General features: G+C 43.6%; 2 protein-coding genes across 6 annotated transcripts; one reads left to right on the top strand and one right to left on the bottom strand.

Annotated features, from left to right (window-relative positions):
• Nucleotides 1–3,271: 3,271 nt before the first annotated feature.
• Nucleotides 3,272–16,660, top strand: LOC133150518 (monocarboxylate transporter 1-like). 5 transcript variants are annotated; one of them, XR_009713783.1, is made up of 8 exons: nt 3,272–3,446; nt 8,644–8,920; nt 11,686–11,829; nt 11,909–12,709; nt 13,166–13,707; nt 15,094–15,243; nt 15,714–15,924; nt 16,286–16,660. XR_009713783.1 is itself a non-coding variant. In XM_061273092.1 (5 exons), exons 2-5 carry the CDS (start codon nt 8,704–8,706, stop codon nt 13,459–13,461), a joined length of 1,458 nt encoding a protein of 485 aa, XP_061129076.1. In that variant the 5' UTR covers nt 3,272–3,446; nt 8,644–8,703; the 3' UTR covers nt 13,462–14,992. The 5 variants fall into 5 exon arrangements, 1 of the variants encoding a protein (XP_061129076.1); XR_009713782.1 differs by having other exon boundaries at nt 15,094–15,601; XR_009713781.1 differs by having other exon boundaries at nt 15,094–15,924.
• On the bottom strand, nt 14,558–18,184 carry avpr2ab (arginine vasopressin receptor 2a, duplicate b). Its single transcript, XM_061273094.1, has 7 exons — nt 18,123–18,184; nt 16,825–17,077; nt 16,308–16,553; nt 16,003–16,149; nt 15,681–15,918; nt 15,398–15,598; nt 14,558–15,333 (listed from the first exon to the last, which is right to left on the bottom strand). The coding sequence occupies exons 2-7, from the start codon at nt 17,074–17,076 to the stop codon at nt 15,137–15,139; spliced, it is 1,281 nt and encodes a 426-aa protein (XP_061129078.1). The 5' UTR covers nt 17,077; nt 18,123–18,184; the 3' UTR covers nt 14,558–15,136.
• Between the last annotated feature and the right edge of the window lie 1,837 nt (nt 18,185–20,021).

Below are 20,021 nucleotides of genomic sequence, written 5' to 3'. Positions count from 1 at the left end.
ACATTGTTGAAACTAAGATCTCATATTGCACTTAGTGTTGCTTTAACTCTGTCAAATGGGAGTGTGTGTGTGTGCAAGAAAAGTTCCATCATAAACATGCCCGAGTGAAATGCTGGCTCACCTCTCAAGACAAGCCAGATCTCCCGCTGACACAAAATGTGTTTCTCGTTAGCTCCTCCAGCTTCCCGTCATTAATATTTTGTTTTCACACTAAATTCTTTGCTTTTTTTTTTTCGGTCTGAAGGAGCCGGATGGATGAAGCAGCAAAACAACATGCTCTCCTGTTTGTTATCTCGGGGAGCTCAGTGAGTACAACCCCACAAGTGGAAGAGCAACAGGCTCACTGCCGTGCCCTTGGTAGGTCATGGCAGATGAAGTCTGTGGTTTCCACTGAAGCCGATACAAATGAGCAGAGGAGCATGGACGTCTCAGGTTTAACTCCACTGAGGTTGTTTATGTCTTGCCGGCCTGGCTGCCTGTTCAAAAGTCCTGTGACCTTCCTCCTCGTCAGCATGAACCACTGGTAGGAAGTACCAAAATACAAATACTTATGCCCAGACACGGGGGGAATATGCGGAAATGAAATCGAACGCACACCCTCTGAACTGTGAGGTGGACGTGCTAACCAGTTCGTCACCGTGCCGCCCACATGGTCGTTTTAATGGTTTATTTTAAAAGCCTTTTTTTTTCTTAACCTCACTATAGCTGGTCAGAGTTCAGGTGTCAATAGTTGGGGTCAAGTTTCAGGGGTAAAAAAAATCGGAATTTTCTATACATACTATATAAAATCATGGTCATTTTTTTACTAGAAAAAAGCCTTACTATATGTGGTCTTTTTTTTTTTTTTTTTTTTACAGAAAAGAAAGCCCTACATTGTCTTTTTTTTTTTTTACTCAAAAAAAAAAAAGGTCAGCTTCACTGATGACTCTACATTGCGAGTAGGTGCAAATTAATAGGGTTGAGTGGCTATTTGTCTACCCATGTTCCGTGATTGTCTGGTGAGCGGGACAGGGTGTGCCCTGCTTCTTGTCTCACTTCATTTTCTCTCTTCGATGACGCAGTCATCTGTGTGAACTTGTCAAGTATTTGATTTTGGCAGGCTTACAAGACAACACAAGAAATACGGGTTTCATTTGGTGCTAAATGTTTGCGGCCTCAGGTATGACAGCTCGGAAATAAGTGTTTCTGGAATACAAACAAAATAATAACAATATACAAACAAGTCAAGTCAAGTCAAGTCAAGTTTATTTGTATAGCCCTAAATCACAAGCAGTCTCAAAGGGCTTCACATAGACAGAAATTGACAATTATTCTCAAAGCATCCCCTGATCTTAAGCTCCCAAAAGGGCAAGGAAAAACTTAAAAACCCCTAGCAGGGGGAAAATGAGAAACCTTGAGAAGGGACCACAGATGGAAGGATCCCCCTTTCAGGATCACCAGGTTGAAATGGATGCAGAGAGGGCACAAATGATACAACATGAAAATCAATTAAATAAAAAGTGGATGTCCATGTCACAGCAGAGGGCTGCCGAAAGGAGCCCTCAATTGTCCTGGCAGTGCTCTTCGAGGAGGTTGAGCTGCAGTTCCCCTATCCTGAATTGGCCACGAGAATCCAGATAGCCGCTGTCAGCATGGGTACCACCTAACCACCTCCCCGGCCGGGGAGGGGGGAGGGAGGGGGTGGAGAGGGAGAGAAAACAAACTCCAGCCGAATCGGCCACTACAGGTTAGTTAAAGGCCATGTCATAGAAATGTGTCTTTAAACGTGTCTTAAATGTTTCTACTGAGGTAGCAGTCCTAATATCCATTGGTAGGGCATTCCAAAGCTCTGGAGCCCGAATAGAAAATGCTCTAGAGCCTGCAGACATTTTCTTAGCCCTCGGTGTCGCTAAAAGGGTAGCGTTTTGCGAACGAAGGTTACGAGACGGAACATAAGGAACAACTAGGTCGACGAGATATGAAGGCGCTAAGCCATGCAGCGATTTATAGGTTAATAGAAGAACCTTGAAGTCACATCTTAAATGGACCGGAAGCCAATGTAAGTTGGCTAGTATTGGGGTAATGTGATCAAATTTTCTTGTCCGAGAGAGCAGCCTTGCAGCGGCATTTTGTACTAACTGTAGACTTTTGATGCGGGACTTAGGAAGACCCGAAAATAGTACATTACAGTAGTCCAGGCGCGACGTGACGAACGCATGTATAATAGTTTCCGCATCACCGGTCGAAAGGATCGGACGAATCTTTGCAATATTACGAAGGTGAAAAAACGCAATTCTGGTTATATTCTTAATGTGCTTTTGAAAGGAGAGAGTTTGGTCAAATATTACCCCGAGATTAGTTACAGTATCGCTTTGAGTGATAGTACGGTTATCTATAGTTATAGCGGTTTCCTTGAATAAGATAACAAAACAAAATACAAACAATAAAAACTGTCCAGTTGCCAAAGCAACTTCTCTGCATACTGTAAAGAAAAAGACTCTCATTAAGTTGGAGGTGCAGAACAGCTCATATGATATATTTTGGTTTAAATGTAATTTTGAAGATTTTGGCTTGTCGAACCTCAAGTGAATTTTACACACCGTTGTTATGAAATACTGTAAATATTTAAATGGCCCTGAGACAAAAAAATTGAGGGCCCAAAGTCAAAAAGGTTAATGACCGCTAGAGGGCAAGTGAAGTGAAGGTCATATCCTGGCTGTTCACGGGAGTCCTTGGTTTAAATCTACACTGTATGTACACGCACCAGCGCACTTTACAGTCAGCACTTCTCTTTTGCTCACTAGCACTGAATGACTTGTGTTCTTGTATTGTGCGGGTCTTCATTTTTCTTACTCCATTTTTCTCAACTCAAACCTGCTTTGTTACGTCACCTTGCCAAGGGACACCTGATGCAAACTGGCCTGTGGCTAGTTTAGTTGCAAATGTCATAGTAGTTGCAAATGTTCAGCTATTGCACTGTCCCTTTTTAAATAATAGAAAAAGACATGTCGTGTTTTTTCTTTTCCGTATGAACACTCTTAGATGAAATGGAAATATTTTTATGTGTCAAGACCAAGATTATTAAAAGTAACCATCGTTCGGTTTGTCCCATCAGGGGTCGCCACATACACCGAGCTCCTGTTTTATTTATTGATTGATTGATTGATTGATTGATTGATTGATTGATTTATCATTTGTGCTCTGTATACAACAACTCAAGTCACCTCTAGTGTAAATGTCCTTTTTTGCTAGTTTGGAGAAAATAGAGTTTGGCGCGTTAGTGCGCATGCGCACTGGCTGCCGTGACGTCATCATCCCGAGTCCCCCATCCCTCCACTCGGCAGCGCTCCACATTGCTCTTTTGGTACCGTGAGCACCTCCAAGTCAACCTTTGCATGTTGGGAGCGCGTGTGAGAGTCGAGCATTGAACCGAGCCCAAGGACACCGGCAGAATTCTCCACCGCGAGGTCGGTATGCGTTCGTTCGTTGTTTTCTTTTCGTTTTTTTGGGTTGGTGCGATGGCAAAGGGACACCGTACGCGTGGTTTTAATCAACATGTTAGCGCCTTGAGTGTAGCTAATTCAGCTTTTGGAAAATGGAGCTGGCACGCTTTTAACGTCGGCTCCACGCCTCGTGGAGTCTAACCCCAACCCCCAGCGCCACCCCTCTTGATGGCGTGATGCTGCGGGAGCGCCCCCCCCTCTCACGCACACATTCCCTCGGGCGCATCTGGTCAGTATGTGGCCCAGCCTGCAGACAATCCTGTGGGTGGGTTCGGCACCGAGTCAGACACGCGCTCTGACGAATGGAACTGTGATTGTTGCATGTCTGTATATACGATCTGCATCGCACTCGTCTTAGACGGCTTATCAAGGTTATTTTTATTGATTTACGAAGCATATCATAAAAACATCTACTCCAAACAAATGTTTGACGTCCATCTTAAAAAGATGTTATGAATGGGGCCAATAAAGTGCACTTTTTGACCTTATCATCAAGACTAATCAGTGCACTCGTAGTATCAATCTAGCTCTATCCTCATTTACAATGGCTGAAGAATGTGAAAGGACACAAGCAGCATGCATGGCAATTGCTCTTGGCATTTCATTCTGACAATCATCCACCCAATCAAAGCGGACTTGGGCCCCAATTCCCCATTTGCCAGAGAGGTTCGGGTGCAAAGAGAAAGCGTGTGTTTGTGTCCAAATGGTCCAGTCACTTGTTGACCTTATGTGGGACTTGCGTGCCACTGTTGTTGCGTTGCATCACATGCTCCTCCCGGATGCTCACGATGATTGCGCAACCCACCGCAGTGAGCTCGTGAACTGACTCACGACCATTAAAGCAATTCGAAACGTTTTGTTTAGCTCAAGTGAAAAAGCCTTGTTCAAATGCCAGGTTTTTGTGATCTTAAAAACAAGAGGCCAAAATAAATCCTTTCAAATATTTCCCACACCTTGAATGCAAACCTATAAGCTGTATTAGTCGTTTGAAAAAGAAAATGAAATGTCAAGACACAGCAACAATTTTGAAAATCAGCTTCATGGGTTCCAGAAAAATGGAATATTGTGTAATTTAAATAATTTCCTAAAGGTTTTAAGCTTTTATTTCCTTTCTTTGCATGTTTTTGTCCCCAAATTTCTCTCTTTCAGGATTAAAACAATTACTAAAGGGCAAAGTATTGTAAAACAATCAGATTTTATGAGGGGTGTCAAACTCCTTTTTATTGCCAGCCCTTTCATAGTTGTGCCTTCCCTCGGAGAGCCGTTAAGACACTGACACCAAATACTCCTAAATCTCGATTTTACGCTGACTTTGGGCTGCAGATGTTTTTAGAAAGAACCATAAAAATTGACATGATTTGCGTTCGTCTAATTGGACATTTACGGCTTTGACCTGAAAATGGCTGCCCTGATTGTGTGTAATAAAAACAGTTGCATAAAAAAACACAGGCATGTTTTTGTCATGCCCGAGTGAACGGAACTCGCTTCCACGCGGGCGGGCACCTTTGTGCCACACGCTCAGTGGGCAACTCGATCGCGCAGATTACTGGTGTCTCTTGGGATTAACGCAGCTCTGTCAACACAAGGTTCAAGAGATCACTTATGCTAAGCCGACTAGTATTTCATGGCCACTTAGCTCTAAACTGGTTCTAAGCGGCATCAGGGTTTGAACTATTAATCTGACTCGAACTGAGTGAAATAGATACTCTTGTATGGTTAATTTGGTTGTTGTTCTGTCTGGTGATGATCGTGCATGAAATTTAATGAAGGGTGTTTGCATTTCCACACAGTTTGGAAGTGTGCCAATGTGGCAAGAAGTGCCCACTATTGTTGGATTTAATCAAACAAATGAGTCGTAGCACGTCAAATCGATTCATAATCGAACTAAACCGAATCGTTCCACTTTCAAAGCAAACCGTCCTTGCTCGCCACATTTTGAAAACTGTATTGAATGATCTTTTTGTGGCTCATGCTATGGCTTCACGAGAGCCCGCCCATCGTTCACGAGTCATTTAACGAGCAGCCGTATTTAATGACCTTCCTGTCCGCTCAGTTGAGTTCAGTTGAGTTCAGTTGCAACTTCCCTCCTGGAGTTGCTTGCTCACAAGGGCCTGTTGGTCTCGCAAATGGCTGGCAAATTTCCTAGAAAATTCAACGGGAAATTTTAGAAATGCGATTGTGCCCCACCTGTGTTTAAAGTGTACCTCCGGTGATCCCACATTGAGGTTTTGCTAGCTATGTTAGAACGTATGCCGTCATGACTTTCCTGTCACCTGCCACCCGCTATAGAATGAGCCGTACAAGAAAAAATAAAACCACTCGTGCACCCGTCAGACAGGTCAGAGGTCACATATTAGCGAAAAGCTGTCTCAGTCCTGTCAATTCCCAAGGACAATTTCCAACTTGGAAAATTCACAGAATTTCGCAATCCTAATGACTGCATTGTAAACTACACTTAAGTTAAGCAATCGTCGATGACGGCACATGTTGTCTAATAGTTCATTACTGACTGGTTAGGCTGGTTGTTATTGTCCGGATCAGCAACGTGTTGTTGTGATTTGATGCATGTAGGTCCCGGCTAGGGTTGCAAAATTCCGGGAATTTTCAAACTTGGAAACTTTCCATGGGAATTAACGGGAATTAACGGGAATTAACGGGAATAAACGGGAATAAACCGGGAATTTACTAAACTGAAGGTATGTTCTTATTAGGGAACTTAAATATAGTTGTGTAAAATAATATTTTAGCATAATCCTGACTAAAACAACCAGATATCATGCAGCACAGTTGAATATCTTTGCTATCACATGCTCACATAGTTGCAGGGCCACTGAGACCACGCCCCCTACATGTGCTGTTCATTCCTCCATCACATGCACAGATGATTTATACAATTCTGGACCACACTTTTGAGTCCAGAGCACACAAATTGAAGCCAGACTTTTGAGCCTGTGGACTGCATGAAGTGAAGTAAGTTTTGATGACATTATATGGTAATATATTTAGAGATATTTTTATATGTAAGTGCTATATTTAGCCTTATGGTGGAAAAAATAAAACTGGTCAAAACCAAATAAACCACAATTTATACAGTAAATATCACTTTAACAGACAGGAGTGGAACTTTGATGTTGCTAGATATCATTTGCACCTAAGTAAATAACAATAACTAATAGTTTTAAAAACATCTTGTATATTTTGGATTTTATGAGTTGTATCTCCACCAGGATACATTGGACACATCCCCAGGGATGTGTAGCTTCACAGACACATTGTTGTATTTTTTCAGAGTTGTGGGTTAAGAATTAAGAACAATAACATTTAGTTGTTTTTTTGTATTAAATTATAAACAATTTAATAATTTTAATATAACTTCAACAGCTCAGGGACATCAAAGAGAGAAAAATGCCACGTGCGCCATCCGATGTGTGGAGACATTTCACACAAGCTAATTTGCAAGGAAAGTCTTTGTATATCTGCAAATATTGTGAAAAGGCATACACAAAAAATGCCACAAAAATGCAGCAGCATATTGCAAAGTGCAACAAATTTCCTCAAGGCTCAACACGTGCAACAGATGGGAGTTCCACTAGTAAAATTTAACTCCACGTTCATGTGTTTGTTCTGTTTGATTGTTCAACTTATAAATAAATCTGTTTTAATTGTATCTGCTTTAATTGTATTATTTTGCTTATAACTAAACAATTATTTTTGCTTAGATATGATACCTTTCCACTAAATTACCCTCAATTCCCATAAATTCCCATTAAATTCCCATGAATTCCCATAAATTCCCATAAATTCCCATAATTCCCATGGAAAGTTTCCAATTTGGAATATTTCCAAAATTCCCGAGCTTAACTTCCCATGGAAATTTACCGGAAACTTTCCGGAAATTTACCGGAAATTTTCCACCCCTTTGCAACCCTAGTCCCGGCCACTGCTTGCTGGTCGACCCATTCTTCGCAAGAACAGGAAACTCGACCTGCGTTTGCCCCCCCCTGACCTGCCGCCCTACGTATTCCCACTCGGCTTCTTACGGAGTTCTTCTTCGATAGTGGTTGGCAAACCTTTTATTGCTTGTTGGCACGCGCCAGCTTTGTTTGGCCGCAGCTGTGGAACAGGTCAACAATCTGTGAGATGTCGAAGCAGAGCTTCATTGACACCGATGCAATGTTTGCACAAGCGTGTGAGAGCATTCGTGACTGTGGTAGGTTAGGTAGGTCATATGTGTGCGTGCGTGTGGTTGCTTTTGACACGGGCGCTATTCCCATCCCTTTGACACGAGTGAGGCGGTTGGAAAAAAAACAACTCTATTGGCTTTGTGCAGGAAGTACTCGTACATGCTGAGTTTGCATGAACTCGATGTGGCTCGAGTGACATCATTCCGTTGTTGTTGTTTTTTTGGTCAGCGCATTTCTTTCTTGCAGAAGAATTAGCGTACGAACCTCGGTGCAGGTTGCACGTCGATTTTGGCGTGTCTCCTGGAGACCATCTGCAACTGCCCGCAAAATATGCACCAAGCATATCAGGCGAGCTCACGGAATGGTGCAAAATAGTTGTTATCTTATCTGTGTTGAGAAAGGGAAGAGGAGCCCTTGGAGCTGGCAAGATGATTCGCGTTGGAACGCCATGGGGACCAGTCCAATTAATTTCTTGATGGGAAAGTGCTGGCCGCTGTGACCTCTGGCTTGGCACAGTGGGATTTGTTTGGCACCGTTTTTACCCTTCCTGTTGCCACTCATACATTTTATTTTTTTTGGGCATGGGACCAGCCGTGGCTGGGAATGAAAGATGGGAAAGAGTTGAGTGCTTATTTTGACCTTTTTTTCCCCCCTGTGCCTGTGGTATGTAAAAACAGTTCTATTAAGAACTTTCTCCAAGTTTGTGGCAGCGTAATGATTGCTCAAGTGTGGTTGTTGACAACTTGATCCAGACTAAGTACCAGCATGGCTGTTAATTAATTACAATGAGAGAGGCCTTTTTTTTTTCCCAAGCGCTGCAAGGTAGCATAATGGTGCTGCACATGCAGACTGTTGCAGGCGGATGTGAAAGGCAAGACTTTAGCTTGCATCATCACAACATCCTGTTTCAGTCGTGTCGTTTTGGTGAAAATGCAGCCGACTAGTTTTGCCATCAACCTTGCTCTCCCTCTCCACAGGTGCTGCCTCCAGTCCAGCTTGCATCTTTCCTCCTCGCCTCCTTCTCTTCGTGAGCAGACATGCCTCCTCCAGTGGGGGGCCCCACAGGATACACCCCTCCCGAGGGGGGCTGGGGCTGGGCCGTGGTGGTGGGGGCGTTCATCTCCATCGGCTTCTCTTACGCTTTCCCCAAATCCATAACTGTCTTCTTCAAAGACATCGAGGTGATCTTTGATGCCACGCCCAGCCAAGTCTCCTGGATCTCCTCCATCATGTTGGCTGTCATGTACGCAGGAGGTAAGTGGCAAGAAGGTTCAGCTTGAACGTACCGTAGACTTTTTTGAACAGCCGCTCTCCACTCACAACCCAGGCTGAACTTTACTCCTCCTGAACATCCATAATTTGTATAAAGATATAAGCTCAGTCAGGATGCCGCCTTGACACCAATGAGTACTTTCCTATTAGCCATGACTTTTTGCATCTTTGGAACCCTTGGCACCTTTTTCCAAACACATTGTGTAGTTGACAACTGTTAATAGGCCACAGACAGAAATGGCTCAACCTTGACTTTCCTTACTTGCAACAACAGCCCATTTTTTACAAGTGTCGTTCTGGTTTGGATCAGGTTTCACAGTTCCCGTCATATATATACACGTACGTAACGTGCTTAAGCCGCATGCTCACATCTGATCTCTTGGTGAACATCTTCAGGCTCCAAAGACTCGCATGTGCTTTTTTTTCAAACTCAGGACGTGGAAGCTTTAGGGACTTCCAAGGAAAGAATAAAAGAAGGCGTAAAAGGCATAACAGGACCCAGATGTTTAAGTGCTTGGATTTTTCTTTCCAGCCTCTTCCTGATTTCACATTTCAGTCTGTTCTCCTGGGCCACGTAGAATTGGGTCTCCGGCGGGCGGTGCTTCCTTGGCCTGGCAGGCATGGGAGGGACACCAATGTGACCTTTATGACTTGAACTTTGGAGTTAGTATATGCCAAAGAGGAGAGCCTCTTAAATTTCAGGATTTTGTTTGCAGACAAAGGTTGTTTGTCGGCGGCCATTAAGTGGGAGTGCTGACCGCCGACTTGTATTCCACTTCTCGTGGGTTGGGGGAAACGCCTGGCTTCAGTGTGTGGAACGTCAACGAAGCAGAGCCAGAGTAAATAAGGAATGTGCGAGCGTTTCTTATCAGCTATCTGCTTTTTCTTGGCTGGGTTCTCATGGCCCTTGTGTTTCCACTGAGGTGCATCCCCGCAGGAATAGTTTCGATTTTGACAAAACAATGTGATCCAAAAGCCGTCGCAGTAGTTCACTCGGCGGTGCCGGTGAGAAAATGGTCAAGTGATGGCTGGAGGGAGAAACCGCTGTTGTTTATATAATCCCTCGGAGAACGCTCCTCACTGGCCTCTTTGTGTTTTGCCAGATAACAACAAAGAGCGTCACCGCTCATTTGTTACTGTGTATACGGGTCGTTTTTGTCCTCAGCATTTTTTGGCTGTCGCAGCTCAGTTTCATCTTTATTCTGTGGAATCTATCCTAGGCTATTTTTTTTTGTGTGTGTGTGTGAATGTGGATGGATAGATGGACTTTATTAATTAAAACAAGGGAAAAGAAATTCAAAATAATCTGGAAAATAATTGGCTTGTCATCCGTTGGTTCCTTAATGATTAAAATGTGTATGAAATGCACATTCTAAAGCAAGCGCCTCGACTGTGCAGCGTGAGTGGCCCGGCCGCGCTTGTACTTTGTATTGGGTGGCTTGCAGAGCTGGTTGCTGTGAATCCATGTGAGAGTCCATTCATAGCCAGCTTGGCACGCAAGAGAGACACGAAGGATGATTTGCCTCCAGCCCTCCTCCTCCTCCTCCTCCCGTCAGTGCTCTGCTGTCGTAATCAAACTGAGCAGACTTGCATTCCAAATAGTATGGATGAGGTTCAATGGGTTAATAAGGTCTCCATCTCCTTGGACTCTGATTGTCAATGCAAGCAGTAATGTGGTATTATGTAAGTAAGTGGTCGATAGCATGGTAGAGCTGAAGGTGTTTTTTTTTTTTTTTTTGGCTGGATATGTCTAATGCAGGATTTTTTGCTTTTCTATAAATGATAGCTGTGGTTTTATTTATTTATTTATTTCTATTGCAATTGGAAAGGCTGTTTTGTCCTTAAATGTGCCTTTAAATGTGTTCTCGACCAGTCTCGCGTGTAGCTAACCGCATATAACAACACATTTATGTCATATTTAACGCCTATGCGCCCAATGTTTCATATTTACTCCATATTGAGTTTTCTTTACACTTAACACATTATAATTACTTCATACTTAATGGTATTCTATTGTCCCATATTCACATTGTGTACTATTTTCCTCCCATTTGGCATTCTATTCACCTAAAGTAGCAAATTTACAGATTTAGTCTCTGCTTTTTCTGTAGCTTAAGATAGGTGGTATAAAAGAAAACACTTTTTGAGACACTGTGAAAGAAAAATTTACGTCAAGTTAATTTGACACTCCTGCTAAATTTGAGTAATTAACAAAAATGTTTGATTGTTAAAGTGTGGTACATGGGCTCCCTCTTGTGGTACCACTGAATGAAATATTCAAACTGCACAATGTAGAGTCACTTCAACTTTTTTACATCGCCTTGGTTAAGTCGAACAGTTAAGTTGTATTTAACTTTGAATATTTTCCGGCGCTTTTCTTATGTGAAATACATTTTTATAATACATCATTATCAATACCTTATTAGTTTTTTTTTTATGATCCATTGTTAATATCCACAAAATTAGCTGGAAAATATATCAAGTCTAAATAATAAGTAAATTTTATTCTTAAAAATGTCACAATTCTTTTCCATTCCCAATTTCGCCGACCACCTGCAATACCGCCACAGACCGCTAGTGGGCCGCAGACCACCGGTTGACAATCCGTACTTTATTGGAATAAAGCCTTTGCTTTGTTTCTAAAGAACACATGGGCCATGAGGTGCATCAATTGTGTAAACAATTTGGGTGACTATAGTTTCACTTAACAAATGTAAAGTTCTGATCGTCTCTCTCCGTGTCATCAGGTCCAATCAGCAGCATCCTGGTGAACAGATTCGGAAGCCGACCCATCATCTTGATGGGCGGCTGTCTGTCAGCGTCCGGATTGGTCGCCGCCTCCTTTTGCAACACAGTGCCGCAGCTCTACTTTTTCATCGGCGTTGTGGGAGGTGGGCGCTCGTATCCAGTTGCTCGTTCCGCTCCTCACTTGGCTAGTGGCTTCATTCATAGTTTGAAACTTTTGTCCAGGATTGGGACTGGCGTTTAACCTGAACCCGGCCCTCACCATGATCGGCAAGTACTTCTACAAGCGGCGACCCATCGCCAATGGCATCGCCATGGCCGGCAGCCCCGTCTTCCTGTCCACGCTGGCGCCACTCAACTCGTGGCTGTACGACCAGTTCGGCTGGAGAGGCAGCTTCCTCATCCTGGGGGGGCTTCTGCTCAACTGCTGCGTGGCCGGCTCGCTCATGCGCCCCATCGGACCCCGGTCGCCGCCCCCCAAGCCCGCCGCAGAGGCCGAGCCCAACGGTGAGGCGCGACCCAAGAAGACGGTGCTGCAGACAATCAACTCCTTCATCGACCTGACGCTGTTTAAGCACCGCGGCTTCCTGCTCTACCTGCTGGGCAACGTCATCATGTTCTTCGGCCTCTTTGCGCCGCTCGTCTTCCTCTCCAATTTCGCCAAGAGCAAAGACATCAGCAAAGACAAGGCAGCCTTCCTGCTGTCCGTGCTGGCCTTTGTCGACATGTTTGCTCGGCCCTCCATGGGTCTGCTGGCCAACACCAAGTGGGTCCGACCCCGCGTGCAGTACTTCTTTGCCGGCGCCGTCCTCTACAACGGCGTGTGTCACGTCTTGGCGCCGCTGTCCACCACCTACACGGGTTTTGTGGTGTACGCCATCTTTTTCGGATTCGCCTTCGGCTGGCTAAGCTCGGTGCTATTCGAGACTCTGATGGACCTGGTGGGAGCGCAGAGGTTCTCCTCCGCCGTGGGCCTGGTCACCATCGTGGAGTGCGCCCCTGTGCTACTCGGCCCGCCGCTGACAGGTACAACACGCCGACACTGGAGGCTGGCAGGCCGGCCCCTTGATTTTATTTTTTCATTCTTATTTTGCTTTTGGTGGGATTATTTTAAAAGTGCTAATGAACTGTACATTTTCAATAGAAAAAAGAACATAAATGAGGTAAAAATTCAAATATAAACAAATATTTCAAAAGAAAAAAAAGAATTGGCAGGTTCCAAACTGCCAAAATGTATGGTGGCTAGTTTAGGGATTTTTGTCAATCACAAATTGCATTTTTTATTTTTTCCTTTATGAAAATCTTTAAAGAACAAAACGAAAAAAACTTTGGGGCAATATCCTGTGGCGCAAACCCAACTTGCCTTTTTCAGTCCAAACCAGCGGTTAAGTGTTGTGGCACCCACCAGGAGGCATTGTCGTAACTCTGGCCCCAATTTCCGAGCTGATATGCATCTGTTTCCTTTCGCCCTCCGTCCCGCAGGAAGCTTCTACAACTACTACCAGCACTACGACTACACGTACATCTCGTCGGGCATCATCCTCATCGTGGCCAGTCTCTTCCTCTTTGTGGGGATGGGTATCAACTACAAACTCTTAGAGCGAGAGAAGAAGAAAGAGGACAAACGTGAGCCTAAGGAGGAGCGCAATCCCATGCTGGACCAAGCCTCGCCCCCCAAGGCCAACGCGGATGACGTGGAGGATGTGGATGACGAGGCCCCCGCTGCGGCCGACGCCGTCAAACCACAGGATTCCAAGATGGACGAGAACACCGTGTAGGAGCGGAACAGACTCGGAAAGACGTACACGCACGGCACACGCCATCACAAACACACACATTCACGCTATGGACTTGCACTGCACTCACCTCCTTTTTTGTTTCTTGTGTGTTATTGATGTGCCTGCGGGAATCTTGAGGAGAGCACAGATTCATGACGGTAGTCATTTCAATCACTTTGAAGAAGATGTTACTCTCAGGGTCTGCAGAGTGTATGAAGGAGCGTTTGTGAGCTTTGGACTAACACGGTGAGCTGCCACACGTCCATATGCAAACACACACTCACATAGCGGTCTTAATGGGGTTGTGTTTCCATGGCAGACGTCAGTATTCGTAGGTTTTGAAGCACACACGCGGCCATGAACAAATATTTTATCTCCAATTATATGGACAATCTGATTCGATGGAATGTGCGTGTGTGTGTGTGAGAGAATGGCGCGTGAGTGTGATGGTTTTTACATTTCACTCTGGAATGTGTCAAATCCGTGGCGGTTTCTTTTACCAGCAGTAGTAGTCATTTTGTGTCATCTTTTCTTTAAAGCTTAGGACAGGCCTGTTGGTTTTTCCAGCAATATAAAATGTTATTAAACATGTCCCAAGAACATCTTGAATTCCAATCTGCAAACACCAAAACCAGCAAGGGAAGGAATTTCCTCTCAAGCAAATCCTAAATATATTCCCTTGTATTAACCACATTATATTTGTGAATTTAAACTTTGATCTTTTTTCTTGACCTCTTCGAGTTGCTGTCAACCATTCAATTCCTTTTTTGGCAGAGGGCAGAATCCTAATCTTTACAAGCGAAAAATGTCATGGGACCAAGCAAACAAAAATCAATCAAATAATGATGATCTTATCTCGGTCTGGAATGCGGGCTTGTTTACTTTTGACACAAAGCTATGGTTCTGCTGTGTTCCAACAACGGGTCACTCCTAATTTCTGCCATCTGTTAAAACAATAGTCATATCAGCACTAAGATCTCCATGCACTGGTGCAAAGAACATCACCACAAACATCTTACCTGTGTCATGTCCTCGTCTTGTACTGTGCACACCTCGATCAAAATGTCAACTTAATTATTTTAAAAAAAAGAAACACACACCATTAGTTTTTAGTCCAAGTGCGGTAGCCAAAGAGATTCCTTTACTCATAGTGCGACCCGAAGCTCTGCAAGTGATCTACTTAATGATGCACATTAAAAACAACTTTCAACACTGCCCTCCAGGATCAAAACACAAAACTTGAAGCCTCTCATGGTGAAGAGGGGCACTTATGGGAACAAATAAGTTGTGTGTGTTTTGTTTTGTTTTTGTTTTGTTTTGGGTTTTTTTGCATTCCAGTGTTTTATTCTGAAGGGTCTGGAAAACAGGCTGTGTTTTGTTTTCAATTGTCATACTAATTAGTTTAACTGTGATATTTTTATGATGGCAGAGTGAAGTATTTTTTAAAAGAATGTATCATTGGTTCTATTGTCAGACTAAAAATGGGGTGCCTGGGAGGTAAATAAAAACATTTCATGTAAAACCTATTAAATGACATTTAATCATTGTGACAAAGTATCATTGTCATGCAACTACATGGAAAAGAAAAACTAATCTGTGCTTCAGTATCACATTTATTGAATCTTCACCTAGACGTGCAGGCGGGTGACTAGGAGGTGGCAGAAGAGCATCGACGTCAATAGTTGGAGGCGTGCGTGGCAGTGGAGTCGTTATTGGGGAGGGAGCTTCTGCGCTGCTCTGCGTCCTTGCCGCAACGCAACAGCAGCACGCCGCGTAGCTCAGGTAACACGCTGCTCGAGAAAGCCGAGTAGATCCACGGGTTGCTGCATGAGTTCAGGCTGGCCAACAGCATCAGCAGCGTGAAGGTTGCCCCTAACCAAACACACACGCGGTGAGTGAGTTACTGGATGTGTGAAATGTAGCCAATAGTATGCACCAGTCTTGGGTGGGTGGGGTGCCCAGGCTGCCCACAGCTGGACACTGAAGAAGGGGGCCCAGCACAGCGTGTAGACGAGCACAATGACCACGCTCATCTTGACTGTCTTGGACATGGCCGCCATCACCTCTCCTCTTCCTGCTACCCTGGAAGTGGAGGCTTTTGGTGCAGCGCAGACAGTAGAGAGCTGTTGGCGGTCCGCTAGTAGGCACAATTCAAAGTATTTTTTTTAAAGTGAATTGGAATTTCTTTGTGTATGTTTACTAGCTGTTGCTGCCCTTACCTGTTTGCAAAGCCATGTGAGTATGTGTGTCAGGACGGAAAGGTCCGACGTGAAGCTGGCTGGTGGGTACGATGTTGTTGAAAGTGATTGGTGGAGCATCAAGAGAGGAGTTGGACCTTCCTTGTCCGCGTCCTCGTCTTCTCTGGATATCCCGTCTGGAGGGAGGAAACGAGGAAGACAGCGAACGGTGCTCTGATTTCAGATACAGATTGTTGCGGATCTCCTTGAAGATTCGCACCTAAAGGTAAAAGATAGTAGGACATCCACGACTATTTTTCGTGCATGTGATCTTTCTCCGCGGCTCGGCACTTGAGCAACTCACCTGACACACGACGATTACGAGGACGGGGACGACAAACACGGCTAACGTCATCCACGTCACGTATGCCTTGAGGCCCCATGGCTCGGCAAAATGGCCCCAGCACTCGTACACCCCCGGGGCCACCTCTGAACGGGAGAAAATGAAAACCTGGAGTAGGAAGACAAGAATGGAGAATGACACTATCTTATTGCTAATACAAAGGGGAAAATGTCAAAAGTGGTGGCATTAAAAACGCAAGTGGTGAAGCAACACATGTCGATTGACAGTATCACCATATTCACAGATGGTTCATCCCTCGCACGTACCTGTGGTACACTGAGTAATGATGACAGCCCCCAAGCCAGCAGGATGAGGGTGTTCCATCTGCGGGTGGCCCAGCTGCGGTGTGCCAGCAGGGGGCAGCAGATGGCATAATGGCGATCTATCGTCATGGCGACGATCATGTAAGAGGATGCAAACATCCCGAGCACTTGAAGGTACTTCACTGAGCGACACAGGAAGTCCGGACCAGGAAAAAGTCCCCAGGCGTCCCACACCAGCTGCGGCAGCACCTTCACACGCAAAATCAAAAGACAATGCTGACAAGAGTGAGAATAGTTGTAGCTCCAGGGATGTGAGTCATCATGACCAGTAAAAATAAAATTACACATATATATAATATTATTTGTCTGCTGATCTCTAGACATAACCAGTTTCAAACATTTTTATAGTCAAAATCATTGGAGGTCTTGGTGCGGTTTACTTTCAAATGTTCCTAGTGAGAAATACAGGCTTGTTAAACTCTTTTAAATTGATGGTACTAACATGGCGTGCAAGGGTCACCTGGAAGAGCGCCACCACCAGGTCGGCCAGACAGAGATTGAGCATGAACTGATGCAGCGGGTTGCGGCGGCGCCGGCTCCGCCGCAGCAGCACGACCAGTACCAGGCCGTTGCCGAGCAATGCCAGAACGAGGATGACGGTCAGCACCGTCACCTCTGCTGCGGCCAGCTGAGTGTCACGCTGCCACTCCGTGTTGTTGCTGCCCCTGCGTGCGTTGGGTGGGTCCGGGTCTGTTGCCATGGAGACAAACATGCTGGAGAAGAGGTTATCATGGTGAGAAGAAAGTAAAATTCTGTTGCAAACAATCATCCATCAATATCCCTCTTTTGGGTGTGCCTCATTGTTCTTTAGGAATGTTCTTTTCCCTCGCATTATTGGTTCTTTCGGAAGATGCGGTAAGTAATAAAAGTCCAAAACAAGTCAGAGTATTATTTGGGAAGGTGCCAAAATAGTTTGGTTTCTTGACAAATGAAGTCATTCATCAGGTGAAGGCAAATATACCTGAACAGTCGTTCAGTACTTGAAGAGGTCATTTTGCCTTGTTTGGTCACGATGTTTAAATGCCAATTCTGTTTCTTTTATTTTAATACCAGTGCTAACTGAACCAAGAATTGTATCGGTTGTCCATAAAGTACTGAAACATTGAAAAGCTGGACATTGAAAGGTTTCCAAATAAAGTTGACCTAACAAGATTGTGTTGCATTTTAGATTCATCTTCAGTTTTTCCACAAAATCCGCTACGCCGTCCATTTTGTGAGCGTTTTTAGTAACTCGACTCGAAAAGCCGAGACTTTCTTTGGGACACGTAGAAGTGTCCACACGATGGAGGGGCCCTCTCCGCATGCCTTTGCGATTGCGCGTTGGAGTGTAAACAGCCGTGTAAACATGTTTCCTATTTGCAATTGTCTGGTCATTATTGGGATCACGGAAGCGCAGCATCAACACATAAACAGCCATTATCTTCTAATTGTGATTCCGCATACACTACCAGTACTGTCATACCCAGAATCAAACATACTGTGAAGTTCTGGTTCATGGACTTTTCTCTGCCCATAAAAGTAGTCAATACAAACAGGGATCTCAAGTGAGAGACTGTTTTATTTGCTTTTTTTTTTGGTCACCTTCTCAGCTGACTGGCTTCACGTTCCAAGATCAGCAAGTCAGGTTCAGTCCTTCAATCTCATTACACTTTTTTGTTTAATCCAAAGAGCAGTAGAGAATTGTAGGCGGCAAACCTTCCTACTATAGATGTCAGTCAAGCGTTAATGGGAAGTAGAAGCAAAGAAAGACTCACTCACCTCGTAGTCAGGGCCCTGTGAAAGGTGCGTCGAGAAGCCGGGACAACCTGATCTGGTGCACACGGGCTGCATCATGCTGCGTGTGTGTGCTCATGCTCATGATTTGGACTGATGGTGACCTCAGGCAACCCATGTTGTTCACTCCTTCTCCCCTCTCTTTTAACTTGCACACATATCGGACAACATTTTCTCCTGATTTTATTTTGATAATATTATGGACCGTAGATGATGAAATCCCTAAATTCCTTGTAACTGTATGTTGAGGAACCTTAAACTCGTAGACCATTACCTCACGCACTTGATCACAAAGATGTGAACCTCTCAAACTAGTGTATTAGTAAATTTACTATATCAAGTGACTTCTATGTTAACTACTAATATGATCAAGCACGAGACACGAATGCAATGGATCCCCGCTTGTTATCACCGGCAGCATTTCTCAAACTGACCAGGAGAGGGCGGCAACGTGGAATGCAAACTACAAACGGAGAAATTTATTGGCACACTTCTATCAAATAAAGAAGGGACAAAACAATAATGACATGAAATACAAGGAGATTAAAAAATATGTGAAAAATAACTAATGAAAATCAGACAGCTTTTGAGTTGTGGGTCAATAGCTTTATTTAAAAATAACATCCAGATGAGAAAACAAGCTGCATTTCAATTTGGTATCCTTTTATCAAAACTAAAATAATATAAAATATTTTTTTTTCTATTTGAAATAACTGCTTTTAAACTTAAAATTAAATGACATATTGGACAATTCACACACAGAACGGAATATTTACAAATGATAAATGCACACTCACTCTTTGTTCGAGCTTCTGCCCTCTGGGAAGAGGTACAGAAGCCTGCGCTCCCGCACCACCAGACTCTCAAACAGCTTCATACTCCAGGCAGTCAGGATCCTGAACTTGCTTCCCCGTTCTGCGTAGCGTCCTGTACTTTTACTGTCTGTATGCACACTGGCTTTTATTCGTTGTGTTATCTATTTATTTATTATTTATTGTTACTCTTATTTATTGTTTGTCCCTTCTTGTTTTTTATATTGCGTTGTTTACTTGTGTGTCTATCGTGTAATATGTCTTGTCACCGTGGGATAGGGAAAACGTAATTTCGATGTCTTTGTGTGTCTCGGCATGTGAAGATGTTGACAATAAAGGAGACTTTGACTTTGACTTTGAATCATGAATAACACATGGAAATCACTAAGAATTTGTGAATTGGAAAAGCACATAGGGAAATCCCAAATAAGTGGACCCGAAAACACATTAAAGTAACGAGCATATTTGTGGATCTGAAAAACATGTGGGAATTGCGGTTGTATTTGTGTGAATAGTTTGGACACAAATAACTCCCCTAGCATGCAACAGTAACAATAGTGTTTATCTTTTTCGTCAAGTAATAGGAAATGAAATGAAACAACAGTTCACAACTCATCATTATAAATAAACATAAATTACATCTCAGTGCATTTTAATTTATTTTTAACATTGTATTGAAAATGTTTTTTCTGCCTTTTTGTCACGGTTGCAAGTGTTTCAGATGAAAATTCAGTCTTCCCAAAATGTAATTGGACTATTTAATTTACAAATGTGATGAAGTAAAAAAAATTGATGACATTAAGACTTTTTAAAAAGTAATAAAAACAAGTTTATATAAGTGTTTCAACAGTATTTTAATATAAACATTTTCAAGTTCTGCCATTCAGTTTTTACATAACAAATTAATAGTCATTGAATCTTGAAATTTGAAACATCACATATACTTTAAATGTTTACAAATGAATGTTGCAAATATTAGCTGCTAGATACAAACAACGAACTTCTAAGACTTATAAGTGTGGGGGACGCAACTGGATGCCTCACTTTTCCTCCGTCGTGGCTAGCAGTGCCG

The sequence above is a fragment of the Syngnathus typhle genome, linkage group LG2 (assembly GCF_033458585.1).
Source record: "Syngnathus typhle isolate RoL2023-S1 ecotype Sweden linkage group LG2, RoL_Styp_1.0, whole genome shotgun sequence".
Classification (NCBI taxonomy): domain Eukaryota; kingdom Metazoa; phylum Chordata; class Actinopteri; order Syngnathiformes; family Syngnathidae; genus Syngnathus; species Syngnathus typhle.
The sequence above is the reverse complement of the archived record's forward strand: the minus strand, read 5'-3'. Positions and strand labels throughout refer to the sequence as shown.

Excerpts from the sequence above, each read along its gene's own strand:
- avpr2ab (XM_061273094.1), bottom strand. The coding sequence starts at position 17,076 with ATGTTTGTCTCCATGGCAACAGACCCGGACCCACCCAACGCACGCAGG. Across the intron at positions 16,554-16,824 it reads TGGTGGTGGCGCTCTTCCAG|GTGCTGCCGCAGCTGGTGTG; the intron begins GTGACCCTTGCA and ends TTGCGTGTGAAG. Across the intron at positions 15,334-15,397 it reads ACCCCACCCACCCAAGACTG|GGGCAACCTTCACGCTGCTG; the intron begins GTGCATACTATT and ends GTGTTTGGTTAG.
- LOC133150518 (XM_061273092.1), top strand. The coding sequence starts at position 8,704 with ATGCCTCCTCCAGTGGGGGGCCCCACAGGATACACCCCTCCCGAGGGG. Across the intron at positions 8,921-11,685 it reads GGCTGTCATGTACGCAGGAG|GTCCAATCAGCAGCATCCTG; the intron begins GTAAGTGGCAAG and ends CCGTGTCATCAG. Across the intron at positions 12,710-13,165 it reads ACTCGGCCCGCCGCTGACAG|GAAGCTTCTACAACTACTAC; the intron begins GTACAACACGCC and ends TCCGTCCCGCAG.